A 20,161-nucleotide genomic window follows, 5' to 3' on the forward strand; every position below is an offset into this window, starting at 1 on the left:
TTCAGTTAAGGACTTAGGGCTAAATGACAATTATAAATACAATTAAAATTATTTTGTGTTGGTATTTGTTGTGTAGCGACATGCCCTTCATAATGTAGTGTAATATTACAAGTGATTAAGTGCATCCTTGTACTATTAATTTACACATGTGAGACTGAGAATTACTGACATAATTCAGAAAATTGCTGGCAAGGTTTAGAAAATCATGTCGGGGATTTCTATGTGATTTCCCTGTGAGGAGACAGCAGTATCTGGCATAAAACGCGTTTGTTTTGTAGTTTATTGGCGTCCTCTTTTACTATAAACTTCATTTCCCATGATACACTTTGCAGTGTAGCTTTTCCTGGTGGGAAATGTAGTCGCTTTGTCGATTGGACCTGATTTCCAGCTAAATGAAATTCAAACGTCAGTGATTTTATTGTGTTGACCCGCTGAGTAATGTGTTGTTAACTGTCAGTCATGTCCTCATCAATGGCGTTGAAGGTGGCGCAAGGGGGAGATTTCTGAGATACTTAGACGAACTACAAGGACCACAATGCACTCTGGCAGCGTCGCTCCACCGCTCACATCCGTTTGACTCGCTATTTGTGTTGGAAAAAGGACTTTGTGAAACTGCAGCGATGTCAGTCCAGGTTGTGGCAGCGAAAATGGCAGAGGTCGAACTCAAAGACGTCCCCACCGGTAAAGACTTGCCGGCCGGTTCCCCGATGACACCGACCTCGGAGGGCAAGCACCTCGCCAGGAGCGACCCGCACGAGGCCGGTTCCTCCGCTGCTGCTTCCCCGACAGGGGAGCTCTCCGCGAAAGCCGGGGAAGGCAGCCTGTGCTTGCTCACCCCGAACCCCGCGAAGATGCCGCAGGCGTCGGCTATGAAGCGGACGGACCCGCAGCAGAACGGCGGAGAGGCTTTTGTCAACCGTGACGGGACCGTCGCCGAAGCACCGCGGATGAAAAAGGTGAGCTGGACCGCGTTTCTCTCCACGGCTGCCATGTCCTCGGTGCTGTTGGACCAGCACTAAGCACCTCGCCGCAATGAAAGCTCGCTGGGAAAGCTCGCATTGTGTGACGATGCTAACAGGCTAGCTGGTCCCGAAGCTGATTCAGCGGTGTCAGTAAGGCTTTTAATAACTGGCTACTGTGCTAATAACACTGTAGGCAGTGTAAAAGGGGCTGAACACGTTTTTAAAAATAAGTGTAGCCATTTATTTTTGGCTGACATATCTTTATTTTTAAGACATGGGCTCTGAGTTAGCTGGTTCAGAGTATCCAACTGTTTTCACAAGTTTGGTTGGGATTGGGTGTTTAAGATGGAAAAGACTTGGCTAGACCCTTTTTATAAACATAACACACTCGTTTTTATTGTTTTGTTTGTTGTTGTTTGACTGTGACAAGACAAATAATGTCCCGTTTCATAAGAAAATACAGAATATGTCACTTGAAATGAATGCTTAAGCGTCTGTCTTATGAAATTTGATCTAATATTTAGCATTTGGCTTGGTTCACAAGAAGAAAAATGGACAACGTAACTTGTAACTTTCCAGTCTTTGGACACGTGGTATCTCATTACTGCAGGGTGCTAGCAAATGATGTAACTGTGTGTGGCTGTTTTCAGTAAGAGCTTAGCTTTCTCACTGTGACACACATGAATCAGATACAGTGAAGTTAAAGAAAGGTTGGTGTTGGTGCTGATGAGTGTCAGCATGTTATTATATTCACAGCTCACATGCCCTGGTGAGTTAAGTTTGGCTGATGCATTGCCACCCAATGTGTGTGATCTAACTCAGACATAACAGTAGTCTGTAATCCGTGACCCTGGGGCACTCCTGTCACCTAGTTTTCTCAAGCCTGATTTAGCCTTGCGAGCACCTATGAATACCTCAGTGAAGGGAGTTCCTGCCCTTGTGACTTAATTCAGAGGTCAGACTGACTTTACTATGTGTGTTACTTGGCGAGCAAGGATCCAAAAATCTGCTGGGCTGCATCTTATCTTTATCGTTTGTCACAAAACCTTGATTAGGGCAGAAGTTCTAATGAAGGGCAATGTTCAAGGAAAGAACAATGTTTGATAAGGAGTCCTTTGAGGAAGCTTCCAAGTATTTCTCTGATCAGAGTTATTATTAACAGTTGACAGTGATTTATAGCCTGGGGGTCACTGCAGTGACCTTATCAGTAGTGGTCAGATTAAGAAATTGATTTATTGACCTCCTGCAGGCCCAAAAAAAAAAATTGGGTTTGAAATGGGCTGAAATCAGTGTGAACATCATGAACAAATATGATGCGAGGTTGTCAGAGTTGAACCCACTCCCCATCCACACCCACTACAACACCCAGACAACGATCCTGTCCCGTTAGCAGACAACCCTAATAGAAGGCCATAGGGCGAGAGCAGGATAGGACAGTTTGAGAATGAACAGCGCACCAACAGCAGCAGATGTGCCGGACAGCAACAGCCACATCTGGATTATTGTGGAGACCAAGTTTATGTACAGGACCATGGTATAGAGAATTTTCAAAAAGCTGTTTGAAAAGAAAAAAGAAAAATATCAGGAGCACAAGTTTTTCATTTAAAATTAGAAAGTATTCCTTAAAGTAGCATCATAGTTGTTTTAAATGTGTACTTTTTATGATTCTCTAAGGCCAGCTGATTAGTAAGAAATTCAAGGTATCTTATGTTGGAATAAAACATGAGGCGTTAGTCTGTGGGGGATCTAGGCTCTCGCTCTATATGTTTTTTATTTGGGACAGAGTGTAGTAATCCTTTTTTATATCTAATCAGAACTGTGATCATTTTAAGATGCTTTTATTCTTTATCAGTGCATTTGTTATTAAGAGTGATGTGGAGGATTTTCTCTATGTCAACAAAAGCTTGTGTAATCCATTTTTAATTCAGTGCAGGGATCATTTCAGCCTAAGAATATTTAGGGTAAGAGTTTTTTTTTATATTAATTCAAATAATGCAGAGCTTGACTAATGTTCAACAAGGCATTGGAGCAGAGATCTGTGCATTATATTAATTCAAATACTAACTGGACATTGCCTTGTCACTGCATTTGTTTGATCAACCACTTTAATGTATATCCACTGGGACAGAAGGTTGCTTCCAGTCTATTTATAGATCTGGAAGCATAGTGGGTCTTATGGCCCACTGCATTATAGATATATACGACCACAGCCTGGCCCTGCGCATCTGCTGAATTCTGCTTGTCAGTGCAGTAAAGGTTAAGTCGAGCAGTGGGGCTGATAATGCAAGAATGCAGGCAGGCAGGCAGCAAGCAGTGTCGACTGACTGAGTGACTGGATGACTGGCCAGCTTTTAATCCATGCCTTTATCATGTCGCCACATGAGGGGATTAAAAAGGCCAGCTCTCTGTTGTAGGTGGGCCTACATGTTAGCTTTTCAGGTCAGTGATGAGTTTCATTGTAACCAGCATTTGCTTGGCACAAATTATGTCCAGCTTCTGCAAAATCCAGGGTGATACCTCCAGCTGGGAAGAGAAGCAAACCAGCAAAGAGCTCTGCAGGCAGCAGGACTAGCTGCTAGCATGATTGATGTACGTGTCTATTGTCTGCGGCTGCAGCAAAGCATATTGGGTCAGTGTGGTCACTTGCCCGATCGCCTGTACTGAGGCCTTATTTAAAGTAGATGATTCACCTGTTGGACACGTTGACTAAACAAGACTTTTCACTTTGTAAGCCAACAAGAGCTACAATGATTAGTTGAAAAATTGTCAGCAGTTTTGACACACAACAAAATTGTCAAACTTTTGCTGATTCCAGCCTCTTAAAAGTAAGGATTTGCTGCTTCTCTTATCATTTATGATAATAAGTTATAAAGTCATCATGATATGGTTCTCCCCTGGCTTTATTTTTGGCAATGACTGAACTTCCTAACACCGATTTAGAAAAGCATGTACAGTGATATTTTTGAATGACTCTGGAGAACAGTGCGTCAGGGAGGTCATCCCTCTCTGATGTAATGTTATGTCACCCACTAAGCTGGTGTTCTTGGTAGAGCACACTTGTAATGTACATGCTTATAGTGACCTGTGGCTGCTCTACTTGGAAAGATAACTGTGTGGAAGAAGTAGTTATGTATTCAAAAAGAAATGTTCAGCTTTCTCTCTCCTAATTCTGCATTTACATCAGTTGCAGTTACTCCTCTCTAGTGGCCCATTGAAAATCCTTTCAGTAACTCATTGAGCATTTGTACTGATGTCATTCTGTTTTAATTATCTTTGTCTAAGCCAGCCAGCCAAATTGGTACACTACAGCGGTTTCAGTGTGGTGGGAAAGGTCAGTAGGCAAGGAAATGCAGCTTGCTGAATCTATTAGAGCTGAAGGTAAATGGTTAGAAGAAGTTAATTAAGCTAACAGAAGGCCTCAGTGTGTTGTTAGCTCAGTATCCAGTTTTCTCATCAGTTCCATTCACATTATCATGATAAAACAGTCATCTAGTCAAGAATAAGAAGCATCTTTGCCCAATGTCATTGACAATCTTCATCTGCCCTCGACTGTCCATGGCTACGGAGAAGAAGATATATGCCCTCTCATTTGTGAGTCACCTCTGACACTGAGCTGATCTGTATGGGCCTGTAAGTATGCAGACAGTCGTAATCACATGCACTTCTACAGGGGGATCCTGTCCTTTAACATTTATAGTGAAATTATTGTCATAGCCTGAAAGTACTTTAGTCTTAAACAAATAAATTGTAAATTGTGAAAAAACTACTGAACTTATAACTATTAATCACCTGGATGTGTTTGTGTTCACATCACAATATAGACCAACAGGAAGGTGCAGGTTTTTTTATATTGCAGCTAGAAACGATGTAAATAGGTCATGTTTATGAGCGGTTGACATGTCATAGTTTTTGAGAAGACCTTACTCCTCTCTCCACATGGCAACACAAATGTCTGTTTTAAAAGTTTCAACTTTTTTTGTGGCAAGTTTTTGCCTCCAAAATGGCAACAAACCCTGCTAACATCTGGCTTTTGTCTTCAATGGCAAAGGGTTCAATCTGCATTCATTCCAGGGTCAAATTACTCTGCTGTAGGTCATGGGCATTTATCAGCTCCAGCTCTGATTGGCTGTGATGGAAATCTGACTCCCGGGTGAACATGCTAATTTTTGCCCATTTTTTGCCGAGATACTAGGACATTCATTTAATGTCTGGGCGTTGGCATGTACATCCATCTCTGTTCAAGCGGAGCTCAAACATCATTCAGTCGGTGTTGTTTGAAAGGGAGACTGAAGTCAAAGATATAAAAAGTAAGCACTGTAACATTGCCTCTGGGCTCTATGCTGCTTTCTGTAGCCACCTGGTTTCCCGTGCGTTTGATGTCAAACACAACACATGAGAATAAAAAGGCAAAGTTGTCTGCCTGCAATGGGTATGACGTCAATTGCCTATTTTTAGCAGGTTTATCCGTGTTGTAAAAAAGCATTTACGTACTACATTTGTTGTAAAAATGGTATTAAAGTCACCGTGAGTATACTAGGAATTGCCAGCTGTGCTATTTTCAGTAGTAGCTTAAAAAAGCACCAAATCTGATTTTGTTTGAAGCATACTCGCAGCCTCATTTGCCACATTAGACAGATTAAAAGTGTCTCCTAAGACATACAAAACACACATCCCCATGCTGTGAGTTGGCAGGGGGAATGTGGCACCATGGTGAGAAATGCCCCGAGGAAGAGAGAGGGAGGGAAAAGGAGCATTGGATCGAAATTCAGTCGTCCGACAGTCGTCAATCCCTTTTATCCATGAGCTGTTGAGCTCAAAGGAAAAATGTTGACATGTGAAGGTCAAATAAAGTTTTGGTGAAAGCATAGCAAATATCCATTTCGTTCTTGGAAAAAAAAAAACTGACAGTAGGTTTCTCACTATCATATCATCTTTCCAAACCCTTTACTTTTGATTGAGGAATCAAAAATTAATTTGTAAACATGTTAGAACTTATTTGACTAGAAAAGAGACTCTAAAGTGACTTATTTTTCTTGACTATTATTTTAATATATCTTTTTCTTTCAAATTGATTTATGTAACACTATATATCGCCACTATTTGAAGACTATCCTTCGTTCACAGCAGGCCCACCATATGTGAGTTTCTCATATTGATCTAAAGCTACATGGTTGTCTTTTAGAGGGCCTGTCATCTTTAAGAGTAACATAAATATTGTTTTTCAAAACTGAGTGACAGGAGCTAAAGCCTTGCTATCTCTGTGCAGCCCTATATTAAATTAAACCCTGTTGTGCTGCGTGCTGTGCTGACAAGAGCTTTCATTGGTTATTGAGTCATCATGGAGGACGGTAAGTAAGTTTGACCATTGTCAGAGTTCACTGGCAGGGTCACCGGGGAAGCAAGGAGGATGATGGACAGACCGTAACCCAGGGGGTCTGGAGAACAGAACAGAGATGGGGGAGAGGGAGGATGTAGGTTTGAGTTAATATGTCCCTGGTCTAATCAGAGGGGACTGTCTGGGCAAGGCTTGGTGGAGAGCCCATCAGGCTAACATGTGATGCACTTGCTAATGATCGTGCACGCTTGACTAAGGCTGCATTGAGGAATGGGGGTGGGGAGATAATGGAGGTTTTTTTTTTTCACATTTGTTTGAGTACATACCTTAGATGTTAATGATTAATCGATGACCAGTTTTTATGCCTCAGGGCATCAGTTCAAGGGTTTCTATAGCAGTAACCATCCCATTGTCGTACAACGAACTATCATGAATTACTGAAAACATCTCTAAGACTGATGGTGTATTTAAGAAATTACTGAAAATGTACATCCTCATTACATTTAATACTGTAGAATTTTAGGCTGGGAAGGTGACATGATGTATAGGGAGAAACATTTTCACCCTCAAGTCAGCGTGTTTATATATACATTCCCTGTATATAGTGTGTATGAATAGTATGCTTCATTCTGTATTCACCTTATTCCTAGCCCCCTGAAACCTCGCACGAATTATGGGTGTGACTTCCAGTGTGTCTGGTCACTTAACCAGAATCAAAGGACGCTAATTGTCTTAGATCAATTGATACGACATGTATTAATTCATGAAGATCTAGGTTAGCGACTATATGAAGTGAATACTACTAACACTATTATTATTATTGCTTAGCCCACATAGCTAATGCTTCTAAAGCCTTAAAGTGCCGTTGGTACGTCAGTTATTATACGTTGTTACTTGCGCTTGTTGTGTAGAGCACTGAGGGCATCACCCATAATCATTTCCACAGTAACCTCAGGAAACTTAAAATATTCCTATATGGAGTATTTTTTCAGACAATGTTTAATTTCTAGATTAAATTGTGCTCAACTTACTTTTAGACTTGTCAACCAGTCTGAGTTTAAACTTTTGTTTAAATGTCAAATGTTAAACCTATGACATTTCATTTTCCCTGGATTCAGTAAAGTTTCTTATTTTAAGGATGCTAACCAGGAAATTCTGTTTTTGGTGCACCCCATCTGAGTGGCTGTTTCTCTGTATATATGCTTCCGCACCTGAACTCCTGCAAATGTATGTCGGTCTATAGCAGTCTGTCAGGATTTTATAATTGGTGGATGGGCAATATTTAAATAAAGTAGTAATTGTGTAACCTTAGATGGATAGAGAGTTGTTTGTCTGGATGACTGTGAAACTCTACCAGGCGGCAGAACAAGAAATGTGTCCCAAAATAAATAGTTATAGGAAGTCAGTGGTGCTGTTGTGTAATTTTTGCATGTCTTAGCTGCCTGTGCCACTCATGGAAGAAGGAGTATATTTGGCCTGCTTTGCCCTCTGTGCACTTCGCCGTGGTTTAACGCTGTTTTTAATGACCCATGAGTGAAACCATGATTTATCTGATCTTTCTCTGGTGCTCTCACTCTCCTCTTCCTCAAATTACCATGTCCCAACACTTTTATTTTTGCTTCATGTCCTGTCTCTTTCTGCTGGTCTTATTTGCCTCATGTCAGGCTGCTCAACAATACTTTGTACCCGTTTAAAAGTGGATTGACAGACTACCCAAAATAAAATCAAACCTCAGCACTTACTCCTCTGTCTGAGTTACAAATTACACCCACCCCAATGTCACCACTTCCTCTGTTCTTTAATTGGTTTGTTTTTCAAGCCCCTGTCTGGGTTTCCCACAGTCTGACTGTATTCATGTGTGGTACATTCTCTGTCTGCCTTCTCGCAGCGTAAATCTCAGCGCCACGCAGCAAAAGCATGTGTGAGATCACACCTCCCTAACCATCTTCATCCGCGCCACAGAGGGTGACTGAGGAAACCAACCATCGGTGCTTTACACCAGTTTGAGTTTCTCTCACCCCTGGGTTGCCACATAGCAATCTCTTCATCACTGTCCAGACGGTATTTTCTGGCACTCAAGGGCTGCATGATTGGATGTACGAAACACAAATCAGTTTTCTCACAAAAGATTTGGGATCACAATGTTCTCTTGATCCCACAAATATTTATTGAAATCATTTTTGTCTGCACAAAACAGAACAGAATCAACATATGAGTATAACTAAAATGAATAAACACATGCAAATACATATGGTTAAAAACTTAAAAAAAATTTTTTAAAGGTCCAGTGTGTAGAATTTAGTGGCATCTAACGGTGATTGCAGCAAACCACATTTCCCTCGTCTCACCCTCCCCAGTGGCCGCTAAATACACGAAAGGCTCTTTTCCTCGAGACAGTCAGTATGTTTCCATGCACACTTAAGTCGAGCTACGGTCATAGCTTGATTAGGCCATTTGATTGGACTACTGCTGTTGTCCCAGTATACAAGCAGCAGGGGAGAATCGATTTATTGACGGAAGTACGTCCGACTCCACCGCGGTAGGTGGCGATTCGTTGTACACTTGTGCAATGACAATAAAAGGATTCTGATTCTGATTCTGATATGCACCGTTTCAGCTAGCTGCTACTGGACCTTCATCCTGTTGACCTATTACGTCACATACCAAACAAGTTAAGAAGCGGCAAACAGGCTACACAGCAAACGGTGAAAACACTCGACAACATAAACTGTCTCCTCATCGGTCCAAAAATGTGTATTTCTTGCTTGCCTTGTTGATACCTTAGTCGTTGTCTTCTTCTTTAGTTTTTCCCGGCTTCCTGCTAAGGATTTATGCCATGGACGACTTCCTGGTTAATGCCCGGTGCGGGGACACTGGTGTATGCACAGAATGCAGAGGCCAGTTTAGGTCCGACTAAGGCGCACACATAAAAGAGTAAATCTTCCAACCACATTATCTGGGTGTGTTGGTCCAACTTTGAGAAATTAGATTTAGTATGATTTCAGTCGGACTAACATGTTTACATGGACTTTAAAAGTCCGGTTTAAGTTGGACTAACACAATACTACTGCTACTGCAGATACATGGAGGAGTACCTGCTCTGTTTGTAGATATTCTAAGGTAGCAGATATGCAGTGATTCCTAGTTTCGGGTGATTATTCACTAATGAAAACACAAGTATGAATATTGTATTCCATTTCCGTGAATAGATCTCCTGAATCCTCCAAACTGCACCTTTTTTAAAAGGGGTTTTTGTAAAATAAAACTAACCCACAGCCAGAGGTAGCCTGTTATAAGAGTTGTGTCCAGTTTTTAAAAACCACTGCTTTTAATATGCAGTTCAGTAAAGTGTGTTACTAGTACTCCCAGCTGTATCTGTGTTGTCAACGCTGAAGCACTCACACACATATGAATAGCAAATGTGTGTTGGAGTACCCCTGAGTGTGTTCAGCTGTACTCCTGCCGAGATGTAAAGTCAATATTCAGCAAAACTATTATATTAGCTTTAATTAATTCTATTGAAATAAACTCATGTTCAAATGTTAATGCAATTTGCTAAATGTCAGTGAAATTTGTCTTTTAGCCAGCAGCTCTCGTAATGATCGTGAGGACCTTTTGTGACATTTCAGACAATAGTTAATTAGGGATACCTTGACATTAAGGTGTGTAGCTGTCCTCTGTGGTATTTGGCGGAAAAGATAAGAAATATAAAAACACCTGTACTGTTCTTGACCTGCTCCATCCTGTGTCATATTCTGTGTCTGTGCTTCCCTGTTCCTGAGTGTACCACCCACACATTTCTGCGTCTGTGACTCCCCGATTGAGATTCATTTCCTGCCTCGTCACTGCAGCTTGCTATCACTGAGAGCACACAGCTCATTGAGTTACACGTCTTTCCATCAAAAGGCTTTTTACAGGGCTCATGTTCTTGGAACAGTGCGGCGAGCAGAATGAAGGGAAAAGCAGAGCCTTCCTGGAACCCGCATGCTCACAAGACGCCAGCGTAGTGTGAGACTTTAAACCCCTTCTGCTTTAGTTACTGTTGAACAAGTGAGTGAGCACCATCACAGTTAATGTGTGCGTATGTGCGCCCACTTGCTGACAATGTTGTGTTAACATGAGGATCAGTAGACAGTAGTGGACATTAACACCGAACGGGCTATGCAGCATGACGAGGAATGCAGCTCCATACTCAAGCACTGCATGTGAACAAAGGGCCAACATTGTGTTCAAAAAGTGCTGCCTCACAAAAGGCCCCTCACAAAGCCTGAAATGAACCCCCACACACCCATCTGTCTGCCCTGCTTCCTATTAGTCAGGCCAAACCATCAACCCCTGGCAGACAGAGGCAGTAGCTGTTTAGTCCTGAATCACCACATGGTTTGGAAATGGATATACAGATCCTGACTTGTTATGTATATTCTTATTATGGCTAGGCAATATGTTCATTATGTCGTTATCGTGGTATGAGACTATTAATCATCTTAGATGTTTGGATAACATGACATGGCACAGGTGTTGTCTTTTCCTGCTTTTGAAGACTGCCATACAGTAAAGTGGTGTCATTTTCTGAACTGTTCTACTTGTTCCAACACCTGCCTTTACCCTCTTATTCTTTATATCCACATTACTGATGATTAAATCTCATAATGTTAATGTTTTGTGAAAGTCATGCCCACGTTGCAACATTAATATTAAGGTATTTGCTCAAAAATATTATTATTTTATTGTTTATATGCTATTAGTTGTGATGTGTGACCAATCAGATAGTGTTCTGGGGGGACTTTGTGAGAGGATAATGTATCAGAGCCAAAGTAGCCCAAATTTTGAAAATGTGTTAATTTCATCAGCAATCTGTCGGAGAAATCAACGACAGCATTGATTGGACAAATGCTGCATATTGGCCCAGATAATCAGCCAGGCCAATGAAAGGTGTATCCCTAATCTGTAGGTTACATAGGGTAGGGTACATTTGCAATGCATACATACCCAAATACATCATGAAACAATGCTATTGCTAACCAGTCACACAAGAGTTTTCTGAGAACAACTACTTCTTCACGGAAAAGTTCGCTAAATGCACCACATGCTATTGTTCTGTTATCAAAAGTCAGATAGATGGATAAGATCAGCCTTTCTTCCAACAAACCTTTAAATGTTTGCAAAGTAAGCCGCAGTTCAACAGCCACAAAAACCTTAAATAGTTGTTGTAGATAAGCAAATATATGGTGATAACATGTCAGTGGTGTGTTCAAAGCCTGTTTAAGTACACATCCAGCAAATACGAAGCATTGTTATCATTCTTTTGAAGTCGTGATTTTGGCCACCTGATCCAAATCCAGTATTCACTCTCCGTTTAACTCTTTCTTGGTCTCTCCACCGAATAATGAGGAAAATATCTGTCTCTTTTTAGCAGCTAGATGCTCGACCATTTTCACCAGTTAGTTTTGACCCTAACCTGTGTTTCAGCAGTGTGTTTAGCAGAGCTAAAGCTGCTAATCAGAGCCTGTACAGTGACCCTAAACATTGTGGGAACTAAAACAATGAGCTGAAAGAGGCTAAAATGTTCAGTGGAGGGAGTTATCTATGGGTTCATCACTCTGAGAGACACCTATCTCATTCCACATATTTGATCTTAATATAAAAGTATTGCCAAGAGCAGCTTTAAACAATGCATTTTCTCACATTGCACATTGCTTATTATTTTGCCCGCATTCAGTGATCAAGAGCTTTTGTCAAGAGGATTTAAAAACAAAATCCAAATCCATCCTAATAACTAATGAAGAATTGCCTCACACTCCTAATTAAACATAGATCATTGACCCCATAATGGGTTTATTCAGAAATGGACCAGCAGCACCCCCCGTCTGTGTGCCTTTGATGTAATTATACCGTCCCCACAGAGGGAGAGTGCTATTCTTGGCAATTCAAGAGGAGGGAAGAAAAAATACAAACATGCGATTCTGGATATGGACCACTGATTTTCGAGACTTGGGGGGCCTTTAGTTTTGCTTACGAAAGGATTAATGGTTTTTTTTAGTGTAATTGTCTGACATTACATTTGTTTTTCAATCCAGTGAAAGGATTTATTGACTCCTCAGAGCTGGAGTGGTTGCAAAATATGATGCAAAGCGTGTGCTGATGGAGATGATTGATTGCATTGGTAAATAGATGAGTATGGATGTATACAGTAGATACAGCTTGCTGTTTAATTTGTGTAAAAGCCATGGTATTGTTGATCCATTGCTGTTTGACAGAAGTATGTAGTGGAAACGATAGATTTTTAAACAATTCTATCAATAATAATCCTGATCACTCTGCTGTCAACGTGAATGGAGGTCATTTGACCACCATTATTAGATGTGATGTCTAAGCCTTCTGGCTCCAAACTGTGCCCTAGTTAGGTCTACATGGGCGGCAAGACCCTGTTACACAACCGAAGTGTGCTTGTTTGTGTGCGTGTACATGTCATGAGAGGGAGAGAAACACTAAAGTTAGTTTAGTCGAGGGCGATATGATAATTCGTATGAATTTTAATTTGCAATTTAGGGGCAAACCACAAACTGTAGCTGACCTAGCCATAAAGAACCCTCAAGTAAATTATAAAAACTAATTGAAAGCTTTAACTTGTCCTTGAATGACATGTGAAGCCTGCAGTCTTGGCACTCTTCCTCCATTCAGTGGCAGATAAGAAGGGAAAGGCATGTGAACGAGAAGGGAAAAAAAGTCAGAAAGCCCTGAGTGTGTTGGCTGTTCTCTCCCCCTCTCTGCTAAGAAGCAGGTATGGTTTAATCTGTCACTAAGCCCCATCATTCATTGCCAGTTCTCCTCTAGTATCAGTGTCCCTGGCTTTTACAGTGACTATCAGACCGTATCAGAAGGACAAGGATTGTTCTAGTGGGCAGTGTTCGGTGTAGATGACCCTGCATACTTTCCATTGTTTAATAGCATCAGTGGCATTATTAAGGGCCACAGGAGTCAGTTCGAATCATCCAAATGAAGGGAGATTAGTTGGAAATCCCAGTTTTCAGCTTCAAGTTATGATTCTCATTTACAGCTCACACCAGAAAAAAGTCTTTGGTATAAAGTTAAACATATTAGCTGTACAAGTGACAATATCTCAACAACTACCGGATTGTTTGCAATGAAATTTTGCATAGACACTTAACTCTGATTCTGTATCTTTACATTTTGTGCCATCGTCTGGTCAAAATGTTATTACGTCCAGTACTTTTGTTTATGAATGATTCAACATGAATGTTTTTCATTTTCTTTCCCCGACAGGCAGTTGCCTGAAGTCGATTGTTAATTGCCCCAATAAAAATAGCTTTCTGTATTGTTGGTTATCAAAAAAACAATAAAGGCTAAAGTTGATTGTCGTGTTTAATCTTTTAATGAATTGGAACAAGCACACAGTGTGTCACAGATGCAAAGCTACATATCAAAAATGTTAACTTCTTTTTCCAGGATAATTGAAATTTTCACTGTTGAACATTTGTTGAACATGTTTCAACCAGTTTGTCCAGCAGCAGGTAGTTGTGCCTGTTAACCATTCATCTGTTTAATGTATCAGTCTTCTCTCACTGTGTTTAAATGCTGACGCTGTATGGAGGTGCAGATTGAACGAGCAGTGGAGGACTTCTTTTGGTGCTGCTGGTGACGTGGCTTCACTGAGCGTAGCAAAGCCCTGTGTTGGCACCAAGCCTCTGGCGATATATACATGTGGTGTTTGTGTGGGCACGTGTTAGGCCACTGGTAATTGCGTGTGGGCTCAGTAACTGCCAAGTGTATGCATGGTAATGAGTGTGTGTGAACACATTCTCGTGACAATGTGTGTGCGTGTATGTGTGCCATTATTTACAGTCTGAGCACTTGTCTGTGTATATAAATCAGCAGGGCCCATTCTTACATCACAGCCGCCCTTGGGGCAACATGCTGTGCTCTGATACGCACACACCACCTCCCGCTAGCTGCTTCCTCGCTCCTTCTCTTTTTTCTATTGGTTACTGTTGGATGATAGGAGGGTAATTGAGCCATGATTGGAGCAGCCGACCTCCCTGTCAGGATTTGCTATGTGCATAGTAGGATTTCTCAAACACAGACTTTCCAGCAGCCTGTTGTATCTCACATGATGCATAAAGCAATTTGTCCTAAGGATAACTGCATGCGTGTGTAGTCCAGCAGTGGGATTCACCGCCATGTTGACCCCTTGGCATGTTAAGATGGTCACAGCTGGCTCACACATCCTGTCTGAACTATAGAGGCACACATTGACCAGCCTCATGTTTATTTTCTGTGTTCGACCACCTCTCTGGTTTTACTTGCATGTCCATCCCTTCGTTTGCCTGGCTGCCAGAGCTTTACAACTACACAGCCGTTTCACTAAGAGCCAGGCCTCTCTGCAAGAGCTGTAGCCTGTTTTTGTGCCTGTCCAGCAAAGTGTCTGATGTTTCATGTGGTTTGACTTGAAGGCATGGTTCTCTGCCTCTGGCTTTTTGCAGGAGCAGTTTTTGCCACCCAGATCGATATAAAGCAGCTTTGTTTTTCCAGTGGAAACTTGTACGTATTATTTTTCTCAATGCAGATTATTATTATGAATCTGGTCACCATATTTGTCATGAGTTACTTAGGTTAAAAAAAATCTGAAATCTTAACAAAGTGCTGCACTCTTTCTCAAAGCTGTGTCAGAGCAAGAAGAGAGTTTTTCTTGCTGCTGTTGTGTCTAATTTCAATGTGACAGATCAGTTTGTCATGAAAGCCAAGGTGACTTTACTGCAACATGTGTATGTCATGTGTTAGGCAGTAACTTGACCTGTGATTCAGAAAAGGCCGGTGATGTGCGAATTTGGTGATGACTCAGACAAAAGGTAGACTGTTAATCACGCATGTTGGCCCCGTGCAGGGCAGTTTGATTTAATGGACTGTGCTGAAAACTGTTGACAACCGTTAAATAAGGGCTGCACAATATGGTTTAAAAAAAGGGTTATGATGATTTTCAGTTTTCATTTTCAGTGAGAAAACTATTAACATTATGATGATGTGACATTTGTTGGAGTTTGTAGCAAAAACACCTGTTTTCTTTTCAAGATTTGCACTACTGTACTTCATTATAATGCTGTTTTCTCACACATTTTGCCTTTTATCAAAAAATTGCACATATAACAATTAATATTTCTATTAATTGTGCAGCCCTAATTATAGTAATGATTTATTGTCTGCATTTATGCATTTTCATGTAACCAACATCATGATGACTATAACAGTCTAAAGCATTTTATTCAAAACTATAAAGCACTGTTCAGCTGTCAACACAGAAATGAACAGGAGATAAAAATATCTAAAGTGAACAGTGAAATAATAAAAGCATTAATTCTTTATTAAATTCCGTTTATAATGCATGCCTGTGTCATGAATATGACTGGTATTAATGAAATGAACACTGCTTAATCCCCACTGCTTCTTTGGTAACACATTATGCAACACAAACAAGTTATCAAAATGCTGCTCTTGTATCCAACTGAAGCCAGCAGTCGTCCAGGGGCGGCGCGGCATGCAGTGTGACAGCCTCTTCCACACTCAACAGTAATGGCAACAACGATTGTCAGCCAATGTGCCAATCAACAGCAGCGTGCTCTCTCAAGACCAGGAAGCCTGTCAGCTCCGTCATGGCGAACTGCACCAGATAACAATGTCCTCTAGATGACATGATTGTGAAGGTGTAACATAAACGCCTGGAGGCTGACCTCTATTTTGACCCTGCTGTGAAAGATGGCAATCAAACAAGAATGAAGGATATAAAGAAAACTACCACTATACGGCACAGACGATACTTTTTTCCCTCCTCAGACACAGAAGTTGTGCAAGTTGAATCCGAGGGCACCGTATCCCCAGCTAGCCAGGATTGTGTTTGATCTAGCTTCAATTAGGGATGCAGGAAAAGTTGTGAAAGAGATGAGACTGTTTGTGTGTGAGTGGTGATAGAAAGACGCAGAGAAAAAGACGGGAGAAAAACACGGGCACCTCTCTGTCTATCTGCTACAGTCTATTTTTGTTTTTCTTGTACACAAACACAATAGTAACCCCAGAATAGCAGTTGAAAGCATAGAGAAACATGTGCACCAGTCTTTGATGTGCCATCCAAGGGCTTCCTAAAACCACACACATAATAAACCATGGTCTACTCTACGGTTTGTCAAGTTGTATAAGGAAGAGGGTTGTTTTGCAGTATGAAAGGATGAGGAAAAAGAGTGAAAGTGAATAAAAATGAAGGGAGAAGAAAGCACAAACAAGTGCGTGTCCTCTGCTAGGCGCTGTGCGTGGGAGAGCTGGAAAACAAGACATCCGCTGCTGTGTCCGGTTGCCTCTCATGTAGGCCTAAAAGACAGCCAAACAAAAAGACTTTAAGAGCCAAGGCTGCATGAATAACGAGAGACGTCACAGGAATATATTTCTTCATCAAGGTGTGTGACTGTTCTTTACTTCCAGTGGATTCTTTGTACAAGCCCTCTGATAATAGAACACACAGCTGATGTTTATTTGTGCCCCAGGAGTAATTTGATGGACTGAGTTGGACGGAGACACATTATGACTGCCAACAAGCCTGTGTGTGTTAGTGCGTGCCTGTAGGTGTGAAAATGAGTCTCAAATTAACACAATATATTGATCATTCATTTAAAAAAAACATATGTCATGTTTTTGTAATAGGTTTTGAATGGATGAAAGAAAGACACTTGTGAGTTGCATTTTGGGAAATATAGATTCCAGCGTTTTTGGATTTTGAGCCATACTAGGGACTAGAAGTAAGGACATTTCATGTCTGTCCCCCTGAGTTTCCTTGAAATAAGTCCCTTGAAAGGATTTTTTTATATATCTCTATCATTCCATTGATAAGAAAATACTGTAAACAGTCATAAATAGCCATAAATAATTTTCGCCACATATTTATGAACAAAATCTGATAAAATCAGGCTATGAATGATACATAAACAGCCCTTTTTGTAAAAACCTTCAGGAGAAAGATGGGAATAAAACTGGAAAGTTTGGTTTATGTAAGTGATACTGCAATGGAGATTTCTGGCTCAGAGTATGAGGCAAATCTGATTTTGAGAAATCAGCCTTTAGAGATATGCATTGTAAAATGCAATACATTTTTAGACAAAAAAAATAAGATGACAAAAAGAGACATCACCATGAAACTTTTGCAGTTAACTACTTGGATTAAATGTGCAATATGTAAGAATTGTAAGAAATGTAACTATTGCTGCCATTAGCTAGTTAGCTGAGTTAGCCGTGCAGTTACAGTCTGGAGTCTGAGCCTGGGGCACTGGGGAAGTGTTGGTGCTTTGGACTGAGCGGGGCCTGGCCAGCTGGGTCGCATGGTAACTTCAGTAGATATCTGTTCAACATTAGATATAGATGTCATAACGTCCAAAGTGTTATTTCTTCAAATTCTGTTTTTAACTTAAATTCTTACATATTGCATCTTTTAAGGCAATTATTCTTTTCTATTATATGTTCTATGAAAGCTTGTTTAATTGTGCAAAAGTGGTATTATGTAATTATATATGCCCGTACAGAAATATCAACTAAAATAAATACCTAAATCTGTATTTTGAACATTTTCCTTCCACTTGTCTAAAAGAAGACATGTTAACGAAGCAAAATGGCCCCAAATCTTAAAAACAAACCAGTGCTAACGATGGTCTAACCTGATTTTATAGTCTTTCATGTGCATGATCATTTAGTTTTTACTTTCTTTTAGTCTCTTTCAGAGGATTTTGAGATGTCAGCCTGTGTTTTTGTTCCAGATTTGGCACAGTCTGGCAGAAGCACTTTTAGGATTTAGCTTTGAGGATATTTGCAGACATTTTGTTTATAGCGCTAAGCTGTTAGCCGGACATGTTTCTCCTCGCCTCACCCTGCAGTCCCTCTTTCTTTTAAGACCATCACTCACTTTTCCAGGCCTTTTTGGCAGACGACATCCAAACATAAAGCTATTAAAAGCCCATTGGCACTTTGATTTGAGAGTTCTCATCCTTGCACTTAGCTTGTCTGATCTTCTCTGCCTGTGTTCTCTCCTTTTAAACTTTGTTCAGTCATCGTCTTTTATACTGCTATCATCACATGGACACGTGGCCCGATACCCAGCATCCAGGCACTGTGGGGAGGAAAAAAAAACATGGAGCATTAAAACCAACGTTGGCTGTGGCTGCAGAGTTTGTTCACAAGGAACTTTGACAGCTGTCATCTATTAGTGGTCATGCTGTCTATGAAAAACCCTAATGACCTGAAGAGTTCTCCACAAATTACACAGTCTAACTACCAGGCTTCGCTTCTGGATGGGAAGCATATCACCCAATCATCCCTCCATCACGGATACAGACTGTGTGTCTGTGTGGTAATATGAGATTTCCTGGCCGGTGCTAGCTTCCCAGAACAGAGCAGGTGTTGACACAACACTTAAAATACAGTAGTAGCTGTTCTTGTTTTCAGTTAACAATGAAATGGGTCACTGGTACGTTGTGTTTCTGGTTTTGGTTCAACGCACCTCAGTGTCTCCTGATAAATGGCCTGTGTATCTTTTTTCTGCACACTTTTTAAATCTAATTCAACAAAAATCCTAAAATCCTGTGCTTTTGTATGACTAAAGGGTATTTAAATGTTCATGTAATGCCAAAAATTTTGTCCACTGTGAAATAAATACAACGTACAAGTTAACTTAAGAATGCAAAATACCTTCTTACACCATTTCTTACTTGAAATACATTGTCCTTTCTCTGCTACCATCTGCTCTGTGGTCATAAGGTTCAACTTGCTGAAACATCAGGTCCAGATTTCTGTCAAGATAAATAATAACAATGCAGAAAATACACAACCCAGAATGATAAATGACTTGCTTTTAATGCCCACTCCTGGCACATACACCCCATTCAGTGTGCATTCTTTGGCTGGAGCTCAGGTTGCGTTGGCAGCCATGGAGGCCGGGTTCCCCCTAGGGGGGAGCAGCGGTGAGGAGGTATAAACAGCCAGCTTCCCACTGGTCCTGATGGAGTGCACTTCCTTCCCTCTTCTCCCTTTGGGCTTCCTCTCAAAGGGCCTTGGCACAGGTCTCTGCTGGCCCGGCCTAGTTTGCCTCACCAAATGATGGGCTGTTAGCACTTAACTAGTGTTCCATCAACAACAAAACTACGACAAAGAGGCGATCTTTATTGACATTTGACACACTTTGACCACAATTAATGTTTTAGATGTGGCGTAGAAGGCTTCAAGGGTCTGGAAATTTGTGCTTAAGTAGCTCTAATTTCACTTGAATTTTACTCCTTAAAAGCTGTATGAACCAGAAAGATGACAGCTTTTAAAAGTTATTTGTGCTGTGATTAATTTGGCTCTTAGAGTCTAACTGATTTATCAGTTGGCCAATATTGGCCTATCATAAATGTATTGGTTTTGACGTATATGTTGTCCAACATGTGCCAATATGAAAAGTTTTATACAGAACATAGGACAGAATTAAATACTTGGATGATTTATGATTGTTTTGTTTTACTCCCTGATATCATTATTGGCATCAGCACCAAAAATCCAGTATCCTTCACCTTTAAAGCTTGTATAGAAGTGGAAAAACCCAATGTGCTATTTTTCCTTGTCTGCTCATATTGACTTCAATAGAACAAGGCTTCCCTCCCACAGTGGGATACATCAGAAACCACAGCTGTTGTCAGCGTTCTCTCTATCAGCGAATGACGTACACACAATCAGATGTCAGTCAGACGAGGCTCCATTTCACCGCACATGGGGTCTCAGTATCTCTGACACAAAGACAAACACAGGGTTTCTCGCATTCAGTTTTGTCTCTGCAGACAAT

At 40.9% G+C, this 20,161-nt stretch overlaps 1 protein-coding gene across 1 annotated transcript in view; it reads left to right on the top strand.

The window, feature by feature from the left end:
* The first annotated feature begins 544 nt into the window (after positions 1-544).
* ahcyl2b (adenosylhomocysteinase like 2b) overlaps positions 545-20,161 on the top strand; it is a 47,025-nt gene continuing 27,408 nt past the window's right edge. The window contains exon 1 of the mRNA XM_073480501.1: positions 545-956. Coding sequence (XP_073336602.1) covers positions 621-956 — 336 coding nt within the window. The 5' untranslated portion in view covers positions 545-620. The remainder of the gene's footprint in view (positions 957-20,161) is intronic.

The sequence above is a fragment of the Pagrus major genome, chromosome 14, assembly GCF_040436345.1.
Source record: "Pagrus major chromosome 14, Pma_NU_1.0".
Lineage (NCBI taxonomy): Eukaryota > Metazoa > Chordata > Actinopteri > Spariformes > Sparidae > Pagrus > Pagrus major.